General features: G+C 38.5%; 1 protein-coding gene across 11 annotated transcripts in view; it reads right to left on the bottom strand.

Annotated features, from left to right (window-relative positions):
• Positions 1-20,040, bottom strand: part of DLGAP1 (DLG associated protein 1) — a 1,198,325-nt gene that overhangs the window by 31,496 nt on the left and 1,146,789 nt on the right. For all 11 annotated transcript variants that reach the window (XM_043967216.1, XM_043967207.1, XM_043967191.1 and 8 more), the window contains one exon: positions 12,671-13,092. In XM_043967216.1, the coding sequence (XP_043823151.1) occupies positions 12,671-13,092 (422 nt within the window). The remainder of the gene's footprint in view (positions 1-12,670; positions 13,093-20,040) is intronic.

Raw genomic sequence — 20,040 nt, 5'->3', positions numbered from 1 at the left:
TTCCAAATAGGGGGATTTTTCTAAAGCACCAGCCCTGGAGTCAAGATGACCTAAGTTCAAATCTGGTCTCTGCCTCAGACACTTACTAGCTGTGTGACCCTGGGCAAGTCACTTAACCCAGATTGCCTCCCCCTTCTCCCCCAAAACATGGGTTCAAATCCTATCTCTGACATTAGATGACTGCATGATCAGAAGCAAATCAATGAGCCTTTCTCATCTTTAAAGATACCTACAGTCCCCACCTTATAGAGTGGTTATGAGGCTCAAGTAAGATATATTTAAAGAACTTGGTAAACTTTAAAGGACTACATAAATGTCAGTTATTATAATTACTATTATTCATAAAATCCATTTGATATAATGTTGGGTAAGAATTAGAGAATTTCAGAAAAGAGTAGGCCCCTCCAACTCTAGTTTTTATTATTAGGAAGGGGATATATATACAACAGTAGGAGGAGAGACTGTGATCTTACAAAGTGTAATTGTTTTGTTCTTTTGTTAATATATTTGGCTTTAGTCCAGGAGCTCTTGAACTTTTTTGTGTGTGTCACTGGTCCTTCTGACACTCTGACAAAGCTTCTTCTCAGAATAATGGTTTGTTGCCTACATTCATAACAGAGAAAAGTGCTAAATTTCAGTGAGAGGTTAGTGAAAATAAAGATGTAATTTTTCCCTCTCTAAGTTTATGGACCATCTGATATCCACAAACTCTAGGTTAAGAATCCCTGCTCTATAGTGAACTGGTCCAAACATTCTGGATTACAATGTGGTACTATGACCAAGGGACTATAAACTATGTATACCCTATGACCCAGCAATACCACTGCTAGGTCTGTATCTCAAAGAGATTAAAGAAAACAATATTTATAGTAGCTCTTTTTATGGTAGCAAAGAATTGAAAATCAAAGGGATGTTCATCAATTGGGGAACGGCTCAAGCTCTGGCATATGATTATGATGGAGTACTATTGTTCTGTGGGTGATGAGGGAGATGGTTTCAGGAAAAAAAAAAAACATGGCAAGAGCTATATGAACTGATACAAAGTAAAGTGAAAAGAACCAGATCACTGTGCACAGTAACAGCAATGTTGTAATAACAATCAATTGTGAAAGACTTGGCCAATCTGATCAATACAGTGATCCAAAACAATTCCAAAGAACTCATGATGAAAAAAATGCTATCTACTTCCAGAGAGAGAAAACCGATGAACTCCTGGGGCAAATCAAAGTATAATTTTCTCACTTTCTTAAAAACAAAAAAGAATCCCTGCTCTAGTGAATATATTTGTACATCACTATATGATTAGGGTTGTATCTTAGTACTTCATTATGAAATACAACTGCATACTAACAACCCAGCTAGATCCCAATTAGTGATAACAAATACCCTGAAGTAGTTCCACTATTGCTCTGAATATTTCCTTTAGGCTGGAACCAATTACCACATTTTATATAATTATAATTTCAAATAGTACAAATTTGGGCACAATGGGGCCACTTCGGGGGATTCATTATTCACACTAATCAGAACCTAGCTACTAGATCTCTAGTGAGAAAGATCTCAAGACAGTTGTAAAATGCCTAAAGGAGATGAATAAAGTGTGGTACAACCTTACAGGGAAAACAAAAACTAGTCAACCCACCAAGCATTTTCAAAGAATATTAGACAGAAATTTCAATAGCCACATAAAACTGCTAATCAAGACTGCTGATAAAATAGGCAATAGAAGAAAATACAAAAGAAACCTGCTTAGGAACTTCTCTCTTTAGCATCTCAAGTCCTTCATGATCTGGTTCCAAACTATCTTCTCTTGATGATTGTACATATTACAGACAAATTAGCTTACTTGACATTCCTGAGAATTTCATTTCTTGCTTTCACATCTTTGCCTGGAGTGCTCTCCCTCCTTACCTCGGTCTCTTGGAACTCCAAGCTACCTTCAAGGCTCACATGCCATCTCATACATAAGGACTTTTTGTTATTTTTCTCAATCGTTACTACCTTTCTCCATCGTTACTACCTTTCTCCCTTCATATTGAAATGACTTTAAATTATTTACTTGTCTGTGTACACTTTGTTTCCTTCCTATTAGAATATAAGCACCTGGAGGGGTTGTTCTAATTTATGTCTTTGTATGCCTGGCATCCAGCACTGTGCCTGACACACGGTAGGTCCTCCATAGATGTCTGTAGAATTGATGAATTAAAAGAAGAGCTAAAGTAAAATGTTTGGAATTTTAAAAGACACTACTTTTCATTGGCTAGAAAGAATTTGAGAATCAGCTGCACAAGTACAGGATGAGGATATGTGGTTAGAGAGTAGCTCACATGAAAAAGACTGGTAAGTGAGTGAATAGTTAAACATGGCAGTCAAAACAACTAAAGGGCTACAACTAAAGGGATTACAAAAATGAATGTTGAAAACTATCTTTACATGTAATTGGAAATAAAATAAAATACTATTAAGAAAAAAAGAAAGGAAAAAAAGAAAAGAAAAGCATTGGGTCCAGAAGGAAGAAACTTCTAGTCCCACTGCACTCTGACCTGATTAGACCAAACCTAATTGTGTTAAGTTCTGGGCACATTTTAGGACATATATTGACAAATTCATCTAAGGGAAGGAGACCTGGAGATTGATAATCCTCCTGATGTAGCAGAAAAAGTTGAAGAAACTGGGGCATATTAGCCTGACGAAAAGAAGACTTTGTGGGAAGCAAAAGCTGTTATCCAATTTGAAGGGCTGTCATCTTGAAGAAAACTTACTCTACTTAGTTAACCAGGACAAACAAGTAGAAGTTAGAAAGAGGCCGTTTTAGGTTCAACATAAGCGAAAACTCCAAATAAATAAAGCTATCCAAAAACCAAGTGACTTATATTGAAAAGTATTTAGTTTGGGGGGGCAGCTAGGTGGCCCAGTGGATAAAGCATTGGTCCTGGATTCAGGAGGACCTAGGTTCAAATCTGACCTCAGACACTTGACACTTACTAGCTGTGTGACCCTGGTCAAGCCACTTAACCCTCATTGCCCCATTAAAAAAAAAAAGTACTTAGTTCTCTGTTCCTGAAGGTCAGTTAGTCAATAAACTAAGATTCATCATTTATTAAGCACTTACCATGTGCCAGGAACTATACTCAGCCCTGGGGCTAAAAAGAAAGACAAAAAGAGTCCCTGCCCTCAAGGAATTTATACTCCATCTAGGTAGACAAGATGAAAATAACTAGGTACATGCAACACACACATATATGTATATACATACATATGTATATATGCATATGTGAATATACGTATACACATTTATATATACATATGTATATGTGTGTGTGTGTATATATATGTACACACACACACACACACATACACACAGAGACAGATGGAGTCAAGCGGAGACAGGATGACTACTTATTGAGGACCCTGCCAAAAAAACCAAAAAACAAACCCTCAGGCTGTGGAGAGGGATTGGAGAAGTTGGATTCAGGGAATATGGGCAGATTGAAGGGAGCCATATTGTCTGAGAAATGATTCTTTGTTTTACTAAGCTTCAGGGAACAGAGCTTGCAAAGAATGGTAGGGATAGAGAGAAAGGTATCTTTGGCTATAATTTTGATTCCATTTATTTTAGCACCAGTCAGACTAAGTACCCAGGGGCAAAGTTGCAAGCAGTATGGGGGAAAGTGAGGCTTGCCTAACATTTAGAAGGTGCTGGCAGCACTTGTGTTCCTTCAATAAGTAGATACAACTTGAGCTATCACTTAGGTAGAGAGAAACAATCAATTCATCAGCAAGCATTTATTATTAATTAAAATAGGAAGCTAATAGTAGTCCTTAACCCAAGCTATATCCCAGATGCTCCCCTACCTAGCTTTCCCCTGCTCCATACCCTAATGGCAGCCTCTTCAGAAGGGGTCTTTCTATGTCCTGGGGATCTCTGATCCATGACCAGTGTCCCAAGGCAACTGATTCTTTCTGGCATCAATCTATCAGTTACTCAACAACATGAGAGAGAGTCTCAATGTGAGACCTTTCCTGATTTCACCCCCAGCAGCTGATGTTTCCTCCCTCAAAATTAATTAGTTTGCACTTATTTTGCATATATTTTCTATATACTTCCATGTGTACATGTTGTGTGTGTGTCTCCCCCCACCCCCATGCCCACAGTATGTTAGTGCCTTGAGGGAAGCTGTGGTTTCATTTTTGTTTTTATATCCCCAGTGCCCAGCATAGTGCTTGACATACAGCGGGCACTTAATAAATGCCTGTTGGATTGACCGACTGCTTACCTGGGTTTCAGAATTGCTAGTGGTGGCTCTGTTCAGAGGTATTTCTCCCATCTCCATCCCCAAGGAAATATATATTCCCCACAGTTTCATTTGTACTGGTTAGAGGTTAATTTGGGTTATTAAAGCCTTTTAAAATTCAAATGATCCCCTAGAAAGGGTAAAGTCCTTTCCATATCTTAGTGTGAATTGTTATTGTTGTTCAGTCATGTCTGACTCTTTGTGGCCTCTTTTGGGATTTTCTTGGCAAAGATGCTGGAGTATTTTGCCATTTCCTTTCCTAGCTCATTTTATAGGTTAGGAAACTGAGATAAATAGGATTAAGTGACTTGCCCAGGGTCCCACAGCTAGTTAGTATCTGAGGCCAGATTTGAACTCAGGTTTTCCTGACTTCTAGCCCCCAGCTCTAACCACTATTCCACTAGCACCTAGCTGCATGGATTAGTGTGAATTACTACAGATTAATACTTGACTGAAGTCAGTAGCACTCAGGGAATGGGATTTTTGATAGGGATAGGAAGAAGGTGGGGGACTCTTGGAGCAGGATTGTATCCCTAACTGAGATGGGGGCTTTGGACAGCTAGAGGGCAGCATGAGGGTGCTGGGTATCTGGGAGCCATGGGAAAAGTATGGGGAAAGTGGGAGAGAAATTCAAAGAGATGAGAAGACAACAGAAACATCTTTTCAATTTTATCCAGAGCCTTGGTGATGGCCATGTTTCACTGAAAACTCCAAGAGTAGTTTGCCAATACCTGACTTAAAATACCATAGGATCATTGATTTAGAGCTCCAAAGGGTCTCAGAGATCATTTGTTCCGACCCCCTCATTTTACACATGAAGAAACTAAGGCTTAGAGAATGGAGTGACTTGCCCAAGACTGAGACATATGGTAGGTAGCAGAGTCAGGTCCTCTCTCTTCAAATCCTTCCATTGCCCCAGTTTTTCCACCATACCTACCATATTGCCTCCAGATTACATCAAAACTGGTTTGGAAGATTGAAAGTTGGGGCAGCTAGGTGGCAAGGTGGATAGAGCACCTGCCCTGGAGTCAGGAGGACCTGAGTTCAAATCTGGCCTCAGACACTTGACACTTACTAGCTGTGTGACCCTGGGCAAGTCACTTAACCCCAATTGCCTCACCAAAAAAAATAAAGAAAGAAAGTCTTAGGCTCTCAGTTCAGATTTGTCTGTTCCAAACCACCACCACCCCTCAAAAAATAGGAAAAGTTTTAGAAAACTCTCCCCCCTTTCCTTTTTCTAACTTTTAATTAGCAGTACTCTATAATACAATACTGGGGATTTTCCTATTCTAGAATGCATCTCTACGAAGGATCAGCTTTAAAATAAAAGCTTATTAATTTAGATTCTAAACATTCGGTTATTGTTTACTTGATCTGAGCTTCCTTTTTTCCCTATTTCCTAAAACTGTAGAATCTTAAGAGTTGGAAGATACATTTTAAGACATGACCAATACAACAGAAATGTGTTTTGCTTAACTGTACTTTGTTACAAAAGAAACCTTTTATTAGGGAGAGTGAAGAGTGCTATGGAGGATATGAAGGGATAGTGATGGAAATAAATAAATGAACAAACAAACAAATAAATAAGTGACTAGCTAACTAAATAAATAGACCCAAGAAGAAAGATTAGGGAATCAGTGAAACACATAAAAATACACAGAGAGGGGGCAGCTAGGTGGCACAGTGGATAAAGCACAGGCCCTGGATTCAGGAGGACCTGAGTTCAAATCTGGCCTGAGACACTTGACACTTACTAGCTGTGTGACCTTGGGCAAGTCCCTTAACCCTCGTTGCCCCACAAAAAAACAAAAAATACACAGAGAACAGAAGGATGGTCAGAAAGGGACACAAAAAAGAAGGGCAGTGTTAGTACTACCATGTTAAAACTGATGTATACTTAAAATATACAACGGATATGGTAGATTCACATTTTTTTATGCAACCCACTTTTTCTGTTCTTGTTATATGGATATGTTTATGTTTATGGTTGACTATCAAGTTCATAATAAAAAGAAAAATTTTTTGTTGTAAAGGACCTTAAGGTCATCTAATCTAATCTCCCATCCAATGAAGGAATGGTCAATGGCATGGTGTTCATCTAGTTTCTGTTTAGGTACTTCCAGTGAAGTCCTATCACCAGCAACCCTTAAAAGCTGTAATTGTTGGCTTATAAGACCATACCACAAAGATCTGGGGAAGGGATCTTAGAAACCATTGAATCACACTGATTTTTTTAAGGATGAGGAAACTGAAGGGTTAGGTGAGTTGCAAAAACTCATCTAGTCTAAACCCCTTATTTTACAAATGAGGAAACTAAGGCCCAGAGAGTGAAGTAACTTGCTCATGTATAAATAATAGGGTCAAGTTCCCTCCAAAATCCTGCAATTTTTCCACTAGACATGATTTAAAGATGTTGTGGGATAGCTAAGCTGGGATTTGAACATGGTCATTTATCAGGAAATCTAATGTCCTTTCCATTGCACCATGTCACTTTTGAAACAGCCACTAGTTAATTTATGAAGAAAGTGCATGATAAACAAATTGGGGAAAAAACAATTGTGGAACAAACTGCTTTTAGGGATGTCAGCCCTTTGTATCATTTGTTGAGATATGCTATTTACAAATGAATTTTGCCACTTCCTTAAAGCAGACCTTACAGATATACCTTCACCTGTAAATACTGAGTTAGCAAGTACTTTGAATTTTTTCTTTTTCTTGCCCTCTGATTTCCTTAGTATAGGAAACTCCAGAACAAGGCAATCCCTTCTCCCAATGCAGGTATACATCTGCTCTACAATTTGTAGTATTGCTTGGGACCACTGAGAAGGTGAAGTGACTTGTCAGGCTTCCTGAGGTAGCCAGGATGTATCAGGGGGCCACTTGAATTTACTTCTTAGGCTCCAAGATAGCTCTCTGTCCACTATACTATACTGCTATACCATATAAGACTATACACTATACTATATCTACTATACTATACAAGACACCTCTCTATCCACTATATATCACTCTCTATCCACTCACTATACTATACTATGTAGCTAGAATTAAAATATTAATTTAAATTTAAAGATTTTAGTTTTAAAATTAAATATCGGGGCAGCTAGGTGGCGCAGTGGATAGAGCACCGGCCCTGGAGTCAGGAGTACCTGAGTTCAAATTCGGCCTCAGACACTTAACATTTACTAGCTGTGTGACCCTGGGCACATCACTCAACCCCAATCGCCTCACTAAAATAAATAAATAAACAAACAAACTAATTAATTAATTAATTAATTTTAAAAAAATTAAATATCACTTAAAAAAACCCTGTAATTAAGAAATCCTTCCTTCACCTAGTCTGAATTAGAGAAGTTGTTTTTTTTTAAGTGTACCAAACATTTAAGGCTGATTATGTCAGTTAATTAGAAAATTGTGGTTAAAAGGCCAATGGCATATCTTATAGATTTAGGCTTACTCTATATGTGAACCAGTTTTGAACTGGAGCCACTGATTGAATCCTTAGCTTCATCTATTTGGAGATTCTAAATATCTGCCATTGTTGGGGGTGGGTGGAGATAAAAGAGGGAGAAGTTTGTAGTGTTATAGAAAATAGAGAATATGGGTAGATCAGTGTAAATTCATCATGGTTTCTAGAAAAAAACACATCAATACATGTCTTCTTAAAGGCTGGGAGGTGGGGAGTGGGGGTGGTAAGTAGCATCAACTTTGAGTATGAAGTACAGTGTATTTTTATTCCCATTATATGAATTACCACCACAGCAAAAAATCTGAATAACAAAAATACTTCAAAACCCCCAAAGGATGATCCACTTACTTCAAACAATGCTAGATATATCAAAATTCCACCACCACAACAGAATCTGTATTATCCCTTGGTGCTTAAATCATGGTATTTTTAGGTTGGAAGGAACTTTAGAGATCATTGAATAAACTTTTTCAGTTTACGGATGAAAAACTTAAAGCACAAAGAGGTTAGATAACTTGTTCATGGTCATGAATCAGCCAGTGGAAGACCTGGGACTAGAATTCAGGTCTCTTGTCCAGTTTTCTTTTCTATGTCACACATCATCATTGAATTCATCAAAAGGCGATTTTGGTGTGTAATTTTAATGATATTAGCCATATGTTTCACAATAATATTATTACTTGATATTTAGGCTAGGGAACTGGTTTTCTGAAACAACTTTAATCTTTCTTATTAACAAAGTATGTCAATATAGTCATTAACATTAAGGCATGTTAACTATAATTTCTGGTATTTTTTTAAAAATAGCCTTATGCCCTAAAATGATATTCAATTTTTTGTTGTTGTTTAGTCATTTTAGGCATATCTGACTCTTCATAACCCCATTTGGGATTTTCTTGGCAAAAAGTGGTTTGTTTTTCCTTTTCCAGCTCATTTTACAGGTGAGGAAACTGAGATAAACAGGGTGAACTGACTTGCTCAATCACACAGCAAGTAAGTGTCTGAGGTCAGATTTGAACTCAGGAAGATGAGTCTTCCTGACTCAAGGCCTGGCACTCTATCTATGGCCTATTTATCTGCCACATATTCATTGTAGCTTTATAAAAACAGGGCCAAGACACAGATATTTCTGTTGTCAAAAAGATAAACAGATACTAGAAGAAAATGAATGGCTCTAAGACAACCAGGCCTAAGGGGGGGCTGGAGGGTGGAGGTGGAGGGTGGAAATAACTCTAGGTCCAATTCACTGAATTCTTTTAGAAATTCAGCCAGCCTGATAGTCTGCCATCTTCCATGGGAAAACAGGCACACTGGCTTTGAGGAACACAACACAAAAGACAACAGACTCTTACTTAGGCATTCTGCCGGCTAATAATTTAGCAAATGATGATTATTCCTAGAAAGGAGAAAGGAGAACATGAAGCAATTAGTTTCCTTCCTAATGACGTCTTTCTGATCCTCAGTTGGTGAATGGAATTGCAGATTTATTCTGTTCCATTTGTGAATATCTTAACCATCCCAGGAGTGCACTAAATGAGCTGGTCAGCAGCAAGAAGGCTTCCATATAGCTGAAATAACAAAAAGCTAAGCATAGAGGAAGCCCTATGTGTAGACATGGAATATAATAAGGAACGTTTGGGACCTTAAGCCATTATTTTCCATAGGCTATTTTAAATTGGAGGAAAATCACTGTAGGGAGGAAGGAAGTTGGCATGGAAAATCACTGCTACTTGACAATTTCCTTTTGCCCCAAAAAGAGTAAATTGAAGAAACACTATCCATTTGAGTACTCAAATAATGCATAGTAGGATCTGAAATTAGGTTTAGACAGCAACTTTACAAAATGTCCTTTGCCTTGGGGGCAGCTAGGTGACACAGTGAATAGAGCACTGGCCCTGGAGTCAGGAGGACCTGAATTCAAATCCAGCCTCAGACACTTGACACTTACTAGCTGTGTGACCTTGGGCAAGTCACTTAACCCTCATTGCCCAACCAAAAACCAAACCAAACCAAACCAAAACAAAAACAAACCCCAAAATGTCCATTATAGGAAGAGTCCTATGATGTCAGGGTTCCCGATGACTACAAGAAGCTGGTCATGAGAACACAGGGAATATTTGGTACATACCTTTATTATCTAACGAAATATTCCCAAAATAGTAGCGTTAGTGGAAAAAATTTTGTATTGTAGAGGGGAGGAGAGTAGGAATGGGAGGAAGTATTACAGTAGATATAAAAAATTTGAAAGAAGCAGTTAAAGAAATAACTTCTATGAATCAAAACTAAATGAATGAGATTTGAATATGAAATCTCTTGAAGATCTGCAACAACCCAGGGAAAGATCTTCATGATAAACCGAAACACCAAATTGATTTCTATCCAGTAAAGTTACAAAATTGGAGGCGGCTAGGTGGCGCAGTGCATAAAGCACCGGCCCTGGATTCAGGAGTACCTGAGTTCAAATCTGGCCGCAGACACTTGACACTTACTAGCTGTGTGACCCTGGGCAAGTCACTTAACCCCCACTGCCCCACAAAAAAACCCAAACAAACAACAACAACAACAAAAAAGTTACAAAATTGTTGATGTACTCTTGGCAAAGCATATTCCATTCTTATTAAATATGCTTATAAGGCTTTAATTTATCTCTGTGAATCTGAATCCTCAGTCCTGTTCTCAACCAAATCTAAAGCAAGAAATAAATGAAGCTGATCATGATATGTGGGTATTATCTTCAAAACTATACTGAGAATAAAACTGTTGGTTGACAAGAATCAAGGGTCTCTGTTTATATGACTATGTTTTGGTAAATATTTAACAACCTCGTGATATTAAAAATGTGTGCCAAATAAAGTTTTCTTTATGAAAAATCAATCCCTTTAGTTTATTTCTTATTTGCATACACATGATAAACACTAGGATTTCTTTCCTATCATATTGACTAGGGGGTATGGGAAGGTTTCCTCTAAACCAAGAGGTATGGGAATAGAAAAAGGTTGAGAACCCCTGCCATGGTATTAGGTAGGTTTTTAATCCTTTCCATTACTTTTCTACTGACATTTCTGAATATAAATAATCATTTTTGCTGTTCAAAGACCTAGCTACAAATTTGATAAAAATAGCGAAACTTTATTAATCAGACCTCATTAACTTAGAATTTGTGTTAATTCCCATAAGAGCTGAGCTAAAGTTTACCTTTGTACTATCTTTGAAGAAATATTTGTTAAGCAAATTAATAATGTAAAACAAAAAGTTTTTAGGGGAAAGTTTATTTTAGGTATGAGACTTTTTGTATTCCCTCACTTTCTTTAAAAGCACCCACTTCTCTACAAATAAGTGATATTTAAATTATGGTACCTGTATTTAGTTATTTATTGGCAATTGAGGTTAAATGACTTGTCCAGGGTCACACAGCTAGTAAGTGTCAAGTGTCTGAGACCGGATCTAAACTCAGGTCCTCCTGAATCCAGGGCCAGTGTTCTATCCAAGTACCTGTATTCATTAAAGCAGAAGTCCCCAAAATTGGGGCTAGTCAGTCCTTTGTTAACTAAATTCTATACATCCTATATAACTTGAAAGTAATAAAACTATGTTTCTGTAAAAGTTATTCTATAACAGGTTACTCACTATCCCCTTCCTGATAGAGAGGTGATAGATTCACAGTGCAGACTGAGACTTTTCTCTGAACATAGCTAATGTGGGAATTTGTTTTGCTTGCATGCATACATGCATGCATACACACACATATACACATACATACATATGTAATATGAAAATTTGTGATAGGGGCTTGTTTTTATTAATTTAATTTAATTTAATTTTTTAATTTATTTTTTGCAGGGCAATGAAGGTTAAGTGACTTGCCCAGGGTCACACAGCTAGTAAGTGTCAAGTGTCTGAGACCGGATTTGAACTCAGGTAGTCCTGAATCCAGGGCTGTTGCTTTATCCACTGCGCCACCTAGCTGCCCCGCATATTGCTTTCTTAATGGAGGTGGTAAGTGGGAGGGAGAAGAGGACCTTCATTTGAAATATACATGTGTGTATATGCACACGCACACATATACACACACATGCACATGTACACACATATATTTATACACACATGTGTAATGCATGTATGTATGTGTATACACACATATATATATACATACATACAATTTAGTTTTTAGCAAACAAAATAAAACTTATATAGTTATTTTGCTAATTTTGGCTGGCTGGCCTTTCCCCAAAGGGATCATTCAGGAGAGTCATTTAACTACATTGTATTTATTTGTCTTTACTCTCTGTATATTTATTTCGTGTGTTCATATTTGTACATACATATATCATGTATATCCTTACTATCTCCCCACTCAGAATGTAGACTCCTTGGGAGTAAGGATCATTTCATTCATTGTATTTCTATTCTCAGTGCCAAGTACAGTGCCTGCCACATAATAAGTGCTTAATAAATGTTGATTGAATGATTTATTGATTGATTGATTTACTCAAGGAGTTTCTATCAGTTGAAGTAAAAAGGCAAGATTAGGTACACCTGGAAGCCCCCCCAAATTGTCACTGGTTGTTTGGAACATTAATGATCTGTAGAAACACCTGTAGCTAAAAAGTCCCATTACTGAAACATCTGGCTTCCTTCATCATAGGCTTCAGGCACTAGATCAGTAAATGTCGCAGATTTAGATTTGAGAAAAGTTTTCTATCTGCCCAGTAATATTTTCACCATGGACACAAGTCTATACAGTCTGTGTTCTCAGCTTGATCTTCCACATGTTATCATTCCAGAGTGTAAAATTGAGAAGAATTTGCAGATTATCTGCCAGTTAAAGGGACAAGATTTTAAAAAAATCAAACAAACACCCTAATGGATGTGCAAACACTCATTAATTATTTTGATCACTACTTACTGTCTTCGGGCAAGTTATTTTCCCGTTCTTCTCTCTCCATCTGCTGGCACCAACCTTCCATCCGGTCTCTCTCAGCCTGAAGAAGCTTCAGAAACCAGTGCCCATCTCGGTGACACACTGACCTCTGAACAGCCTCCAGGGGATCTTCAGTGATAGAGTCAATCCAAGGATCCGGTGGAGGCAAAATGGAAGGATCAAAATCTGTGTCAAAGTCATCATCTGCGGCACAGGCATGGTAGTGGTTTCCTGATCCCTGAATGCTCACTGTGGAGGTGCTGGCATCCCGGGAAAACTGCCTGGACATTGGTCCTGGGCAGGTATTGTCCTCTATGGATTCCAGAGAGTTTTCCATGTTCTCATGGAAGTCTAGATCAGCCTGTACTGCTGCTGTCACGCTGTTAGACCGAGTGAACCTGCGGAAGCTTAGGAAAACAGAGAAAGACTGTTTAGTTGAGGGGGTATTTTCAGAAGCAAAACCTTATTCTAGTTCTCCTACTGGAGGTAACAATATAACTAATCCTAGCTGTATGATAGAGAATACAAATGCTCCGGGTTTTTTGTTTTGTTTTGTTTTGTTTTTGCAGGGCAATGAGGGTTAAGTGACTTGCCCAGGGTCACACAGTGAGTTAAGTGCCAAGTGTCTGAGGCTGCATTTGAACTCAAGTCCTCCTGAATCCAAGGCCAGTGCTTCATCCACTGCACCACCTAGCTGCCCCCTAAATGCTCCTGTTTTTAATCACTATGGTAGACCCTTGTTCCCAAAGCACACCTCGGTGAGGCATTCTGGTACAATGGAACAGGTGTGGGTTTTGGAGGCAGAGAATTGGGGCTTGACTCCTGGTCATGCCACTTACACCACCTTTCTGACCCCGACCTTAAATGAGTTGACCTCGAACAAGTTATTTAACTTCTCTGGACCTCAGTTTCCTCCTCTGTAAGATGAAGATGTTGGCCATAAACATGGCAAAGATCAAAACCAAAGCGGGGAAATGACAGATGTTGGAGGATCTGTGGGAAAATAGTTAAGAGAGCTGTGAATGAATACAGCCATTCTGGAAAGTGATTTGAAATGAGGTTCCAAAAGTCATTGAACTGCGCATATCATTTGACCTTGCTGTACCATTACTAGACCTATATCCTAAAGAAAGCAAAGAAAGAGGAAAAGGACTCCATGTTCAAAAATATTTGTAGTAGTTCTCTTTATAATGACAAAGAACTGGAAATTGAGGGGGCAGGGGCTGTCCATCAATTGAGAAGTGGCTAAACAAATTATAACATATGAACATAAAGGAAAATTATTGTGCAATAAGACTAATGAAAGGGATGGGTTAAGAGAAACCGGGGAAGGTGTGTACAAATGGATTCTATGTGAAGTCAGAAGAACCAGTATAATTTATATAATACATATTGAAAGTCTTAAGAACTCTAATCAAAGCAAAGGCCAATCATGAATCCAGAGGACCAGTGATGAAATATGCTACCCATAGGCAATAGGTTCCTGATGCATAAGGAAATATAAACTTGTGGACATGGACAATGAAGAAATTTGTTTTATTTGACTATGCATATTTGTTAAGAGATTATCTTTTGGGGGCAGCTAGGTGGTGCAGTGGATAAAGAACCGGCCTTGGATTCAGGAATACCTGAGTTCAAATCCGGCCTCAGACACTTGACTTACTAGCTGTGTGACCCTGGGCAAGTCACTTAACCCCCCCATTGCCCAGCAAAAAAAGAGATTATCTTTTTGCCAATGGGAGTAGGGTAGAGGAAGAAAAGAAAACAAACATTTATTAACTGAAAAATAAAATTAAATAAAAAATTTTAAAATAAAGGAGTTGGACTAGATGACCTCTAGGGTTCTTTCCAAGAATAGTTACAATATAATATTTGCTATTCAGAATTGTTTGGACAAATTTATTTTTAGTAACACTCCATAGCTGCATAATGATTTGTATGTACAGATTGCTTTCACACCCATTGTTTCAGCTGATCTTCAAAGTAACTGCTTGTATAGACAGGCCACACATTATTTCCTTGGACTTTATAGGTGAGGAAACTGGGGCTGAAAAGAGACTAAGGGATTAGGCCATGGATACTCTTATTGAGTCATGGAGCCAAGTTTACAATTCATGTCTTCTTGGACCTAGTCAAGTCCCTTTCTACCATATACTATAATCCTTCTATTTTTAGGGGCAAATGTCTTAACTTTCTTAACATCCCCATGACCCACCTACAAAGACACTGACCTGAGATCTAGAGAAGAAGGAATGACACGTTGTTGATTCTGATAAAAGGAATGTTTGGGGAATGGCTCTGAGAACTCTGGCTGATTGCTCCAACCCAGAAAACAATCCTCCTCCATCCAAATTGTTTTGAACCAGAAAATACTAGATAATAGAGGTCAAAGGAAGCTTTGTACAGTGCCTTAATAATAACTCATTTATCAAGTGTTTTCCTCACAATGTAGTTTAGATAATTCAATGATTATTATGCATATTTCATAGGTCAGGAAACTGAGGAGAGGTTAAATTGCCTGCCTAAGTTCACAAAGCTAGTTAGTAGAGCATTGAGACTCAAACCTGGGATCATCTGACTCCAAATCCACCGTGCTGGGGCAAAGATAGTTTTCTAGGGGTTGAAAAACAAATGGGTTGGGCCATAGGAAGCTCTTTATAAGAGCCCACTTTGCCAGACTTTGTACTACATAAGATCTGTCATACCTAGCAGGTCTGCTCCTGTCCCTATAATTGGCTTTATTTAGGAGCACAATGCATTTTACTGCTTTACTATTCTCTGCTTTTCCCTCTTCCTTTCTTCAACCAAAATGACAGGCCACTTATTGCAGATGTAAATGTAAACATCAACTGAATTGTGTCTTTTGGGTAGTGATCAAAAGCTCGACTTCTTTGTATTTTTCATAGAACCTAGCTCAGAATGAGCACGCAGTAAGCACAAAAGAGGACCTTGATAACTGAGGCATCATTGCTCAGCCTCATCCAAGGAGTCTTTATATACTTCCTATGAGGGCAAGAGCCAATTCTCAAACCTAGTTAGCCTAAGACCTGTAGGTAAAGGCAGCTTCGTGGTATTCTTCCTTCTGACTTGAAATAAGAAGTGAGGGCTGTAGAATGTGTAGTCCTGAAGAAAAGGAGACCCCTATACCTAAAATGAATACTTTACCTGCCACTAACCTGTCTGTTGAAGCTGCTGTGGGAGTTAGCCTTCGCTTCCTTTCTGGTGTCATATATCTTCCTCAAGGTTTGTCCTCAACTCTCCTATAGCCATAATAACCTTCTTGTATTCCTTGGAATGCTGTCCTTTGTTCTCTTTACCTATATCCTCCTTATCTTTCAAGGCCCAGTTCAAACACACCCATTCTAAGCATCCTTTCCCAGATTCCCCAGATGGAAGTTATCTTTCATGTCTTGAACCTCTTGAAGCACTTACTCTCTGTACTACTTATTTGGAATATATTATCTGAAGTCATGTTTTCTTTTCTTTTATGCTTCTCTCATCTTCTTGACTAACTGATAAGCTTCATGAGGCTAAGGACTTATATCCTCTATAGGCACACCATATGATTTAAATTTGGAGGAGAACTTAGAAATCCTCAGCGTTAGAGTTTAACTTTATCCTTTGGTTTCAAAGACCCCTTTGGAAGTCTGGTGAAGCCTTTCTCAGAAAAATGTTTTCAAATACATAAAATAAAACACAAAACATTACCAAAGAAATAAATTCGATTGAAATATAATTATCAAAATATATTTTTAAAAAGATTTACAGAGCCCAGTTTATGAACCTCCGATCTAGTCCAATCTCTTCATTTTACAAATAAGGAAACTAAGACTGAGTAACAAAGTGTTTGCCCCAGGTCACACAGATAGTAAGTAGGAGAGCCAGAATTGGAACCTGGTTTCAATCAAATCATTTGATTTGGTGCAAATATATTGCATTCCAAAAGAATACTTCTTAAAACAAAATAAAACAACCCCCCCTCCCAACAACTTATCAGGAGAATTTGCTTATGAAGGGTTAACAAGAGTTACTGAAACATTGTGTGCATGGGTGGTGGTGGTAGTGATGGGGTAGAAGTAGGGTATGTCCTGTATTTTGTAACCCCATTATTTCTTTATATCAACATTAGCATCTAGCTTGGTGCTTGGATTTAAAAGTATTTGAAAAATATTCTTGATGAACTGAAATTGTATGCATTTGGTGCTCAACAAATTTTTTGAATTAATGAGTGTCATACTAACTAATATGAAGGAGCAACAATTATACTTTGATTCTCTAAGTCAAATATTTATTTGTATAAGAGCTTCCTTAAGACACATGTATAAGCCACGACTCAGCTCTTCCCCTGCTTCAAAGCTCTGAGCTCACATAAACTGGGTTCAATCCTGGGGGCTGATCCCAGAGAGTTATCTTTTCTTTTTGGCTCATTGTTTCCACCCAGAGTTCCTCCAGGAAAATTTTCTTATATACTTAAGAAAAAAACCTTATATGTTGATATCCCCAAATGTGATCTTAAGGAGTCCCCAACTCTCATATAAGCACTCAAGGCACAATATATCTATTGAATACAGAACAGATTTTATCCCATAGAAAATGCAAAATTAGTATCTATAAAATATATATACTATAGAGGGCAGCTAGGTGGTACAGTGGATAAAGCACTGGCCCTGGATTCGGGAGGACCTGAGTTCAAATATGGTCTCAGACACTTGACACTTACTAGCTGTGTGACCCTGGGCAAGTCACTTAACCCTCATTGCCACAGCCCCCAAAAAAAAAGAAAAATAAAGAAAAAAATATATACTATAAAAAATAGTATCTATTGGAAGCCACAAACAGTGTTAGTCAACTAGCACTTATTAAGTGCCTACTATGTACCAGGAACTGTGCTAAGTGATGGGGATATAAAAAAGGCAAAAAGCAAATAACCCATCAGCTCCTACCTCCATCCCAAGCAACTAAAGTTAGAGTTGTAATATCCAGTGAAATCCCTCTTCAGGTTCATTCACATCCCTTTCAGAGTCATAGGTCACCCTATGGCTTAGATACCTACATAGTAATAGGTACTTTGGAGGCCTCTGAAGAAGCCTTCCTATTTCTGTTGGACCTACGATATCCGAGTAATTCACTGGTTCTTTTTCTAAGTAGGATTCTGTGTACAGAGCATGTGGTCTCTTCTTCCTCCCAGGAGCACACTGGATCAGGAAGTCTTCGATTTCTGGAAGGTCTGGTGACTGAACCACTAAACTTGAGAACTTTCAAATTGAGGATTATCCATCAGACAATCCCAGAGTTTCAAGTTCTTTCTTGGACTGAGTGGGCACACCCATATCAGCTTCTATCTTGTGCTTTGGTAAGAAAATTCTCAGTGCTCAAGTTATAACCCTTTACTAAATTGGAAAAGCCCACTCTGAGTATCTGTTCTCAGGCTGTGTACTTTCGTGATATGTCACCATCAGCTGATTGGGAAGAGAAAGAAAGAAATGCCTTGCCCTTACTTGCTCCACTCCAGAAGTCACAACAGAAGAATACAGAGGAAGTCCCTACTGAGTGAGACCAACCAGATTGCTTTTATAGATCATAGGGTGGGGTTACTCATTCTCAGTCAGCTTAATGTAAGTGTTGTTGTTCACTTGTTTCTAACTCTGTGACCTCATTCGGGGTTTTCTTGGCAAAGATACCGGAGTGGTTTGCCATTTCCTTCTCCAGCTCATTTTACAGATGAGGAACCAAGGCAAACAGGGTAAAGTGACTTGCCTAGAGTCACACAGATAGTATCTGAGGTTGGATTTGAACTCAGCTCTCCCTGACTCCAGGCCCGGTGCCCTATCAACTGAACTACCTACCTGCCCTTAACACAAGTAATCAGCCCTAATCTCTGAAGCAAAATTTGTATAACCCTAGTACTCACATTCCATAAAGAGGTGTTGATCAGTCAATCAATATTTATTACATACCTACTATGTGCCAGGCACTGTGCTAAGCACTGGATGCCACTGAGTTCCCTTCAAACAAAGGGTCACTTTTAACAAGTTCATTAGGGAAATCAAGTTCATCAGGGATTCCCCTGATCAATATCCCTTACATAATTATTTGTTGCAAATTCATAGAAATATGGCATAATAAAAAGAGTACTGGACTTGAGGTTAAAACACTTGAGTTCCAGTCCCAGCTCTGCCCAATTAAACAATTTGGGTCAAATTACTTCCCCCTCCTTTGGGCCTCAGTGTTTTCCTCTGCGAAATGAGAAGGTATCTTACCCTTTACTTATTTTGTCTGTGCTTTCTGCCCTAAAGGGGTTGACCAAGTTTCATGGCATTACTGATTTAATGTACATATTTAGAGGCAGCTAAGTTATGCAGTGGATAGAAAACTAACTCTGAAGTCAAGAGGACTTGAGTTTAAATGCAGTCTCAGACACTTATTAGCTGAGTGACCCTAGGCAAGTCATTTAACCCCAACTGCCTCCAAAAATAAAATAAAATAAAGTACATGTAACCCTTAAACACTGAGTCCTAGAATGAGAATAAACTGAATATAAATCATATGTAACTGATATTGAGAAGAAAATGTAGCTCTTTGGACCTCCCACACAAGCAGTTAACAATTTGGGTGTGGTATGTCCTTTTGGGAGGAGGTCTGGAGAGTTGTACTTGTCAATGTATGTTCTTGCTGAGTGTATTTTATATAGCAGTGCTTCTTTGCTCTGTTTTGTTTTGTTTTGTTTTTTGTAGCTGCCTTACTGATTCAATCTCTTCAGATCCTAAACTTGCATTTGGGGTCAATGTGCACTGGACCTCAAATAGAGTATTTGACTAGATTATATCCAAGGCTCCTTCCAATTCTAAGACTCTATGATTATTTGATTCCAGTTATAATTATGTCCTCATGCCTATGATGCAAGTAGAAGGGTCTAATGAAGAAAACATCCTTAAGAATAGAAGTATAGGGGACAGCTAGGTGGTGCAGTGGATAGAGCATGGGCCCTGGATTCAGGAGGACCTGAGTTCAAATCTGACCTCAGACACTTGACACTAGCTGTGTGACCCTCGTTAAGTCACTTAACCCTCATTGCCCTGAAAAAAAAAAAGAAAAAAAAAAGAATAGAAGTATAGCTGAAAGCACCAATAATCAATCTGCTAACTGTTCTTCCTCATTATAGCCATTAGCCAGCATCATGTTGCACTCCATCTCAGGGCAAGCTCCATGATACATTGATTAGGTAATATAAGGGCAGCTAGGTGGCACTGTGGATAAAGCACTGGCCCTGTACTTAGGAAGACCTGAGTTCAAATTTGGCTTCAGACACTTGACACTAACTAGCTGTGTGACCCTGGGCAAGTCACTTAACCCTC

The sequence above is a fragment of the Dromiciops gliroides genome, chromosome 1 (genome assembly GCF_019393635.1).
Source record: "Dromiciops gliroides isolate mDroGli1 chromosome 1, mDroGli1.pri, whole genome shotgun sequence".
Lineage (NCBI taxonomy): Eukaryota > Metazoa > Chordata > Mammalia > Microbiotheria > Microbiotheriidae > Dromiciops > Dromiciops gliroides.
Note: the sequence above shows the minus strand (reverse complement) of the source record. Positions and strands in the feature narration are given on the sequence as shown.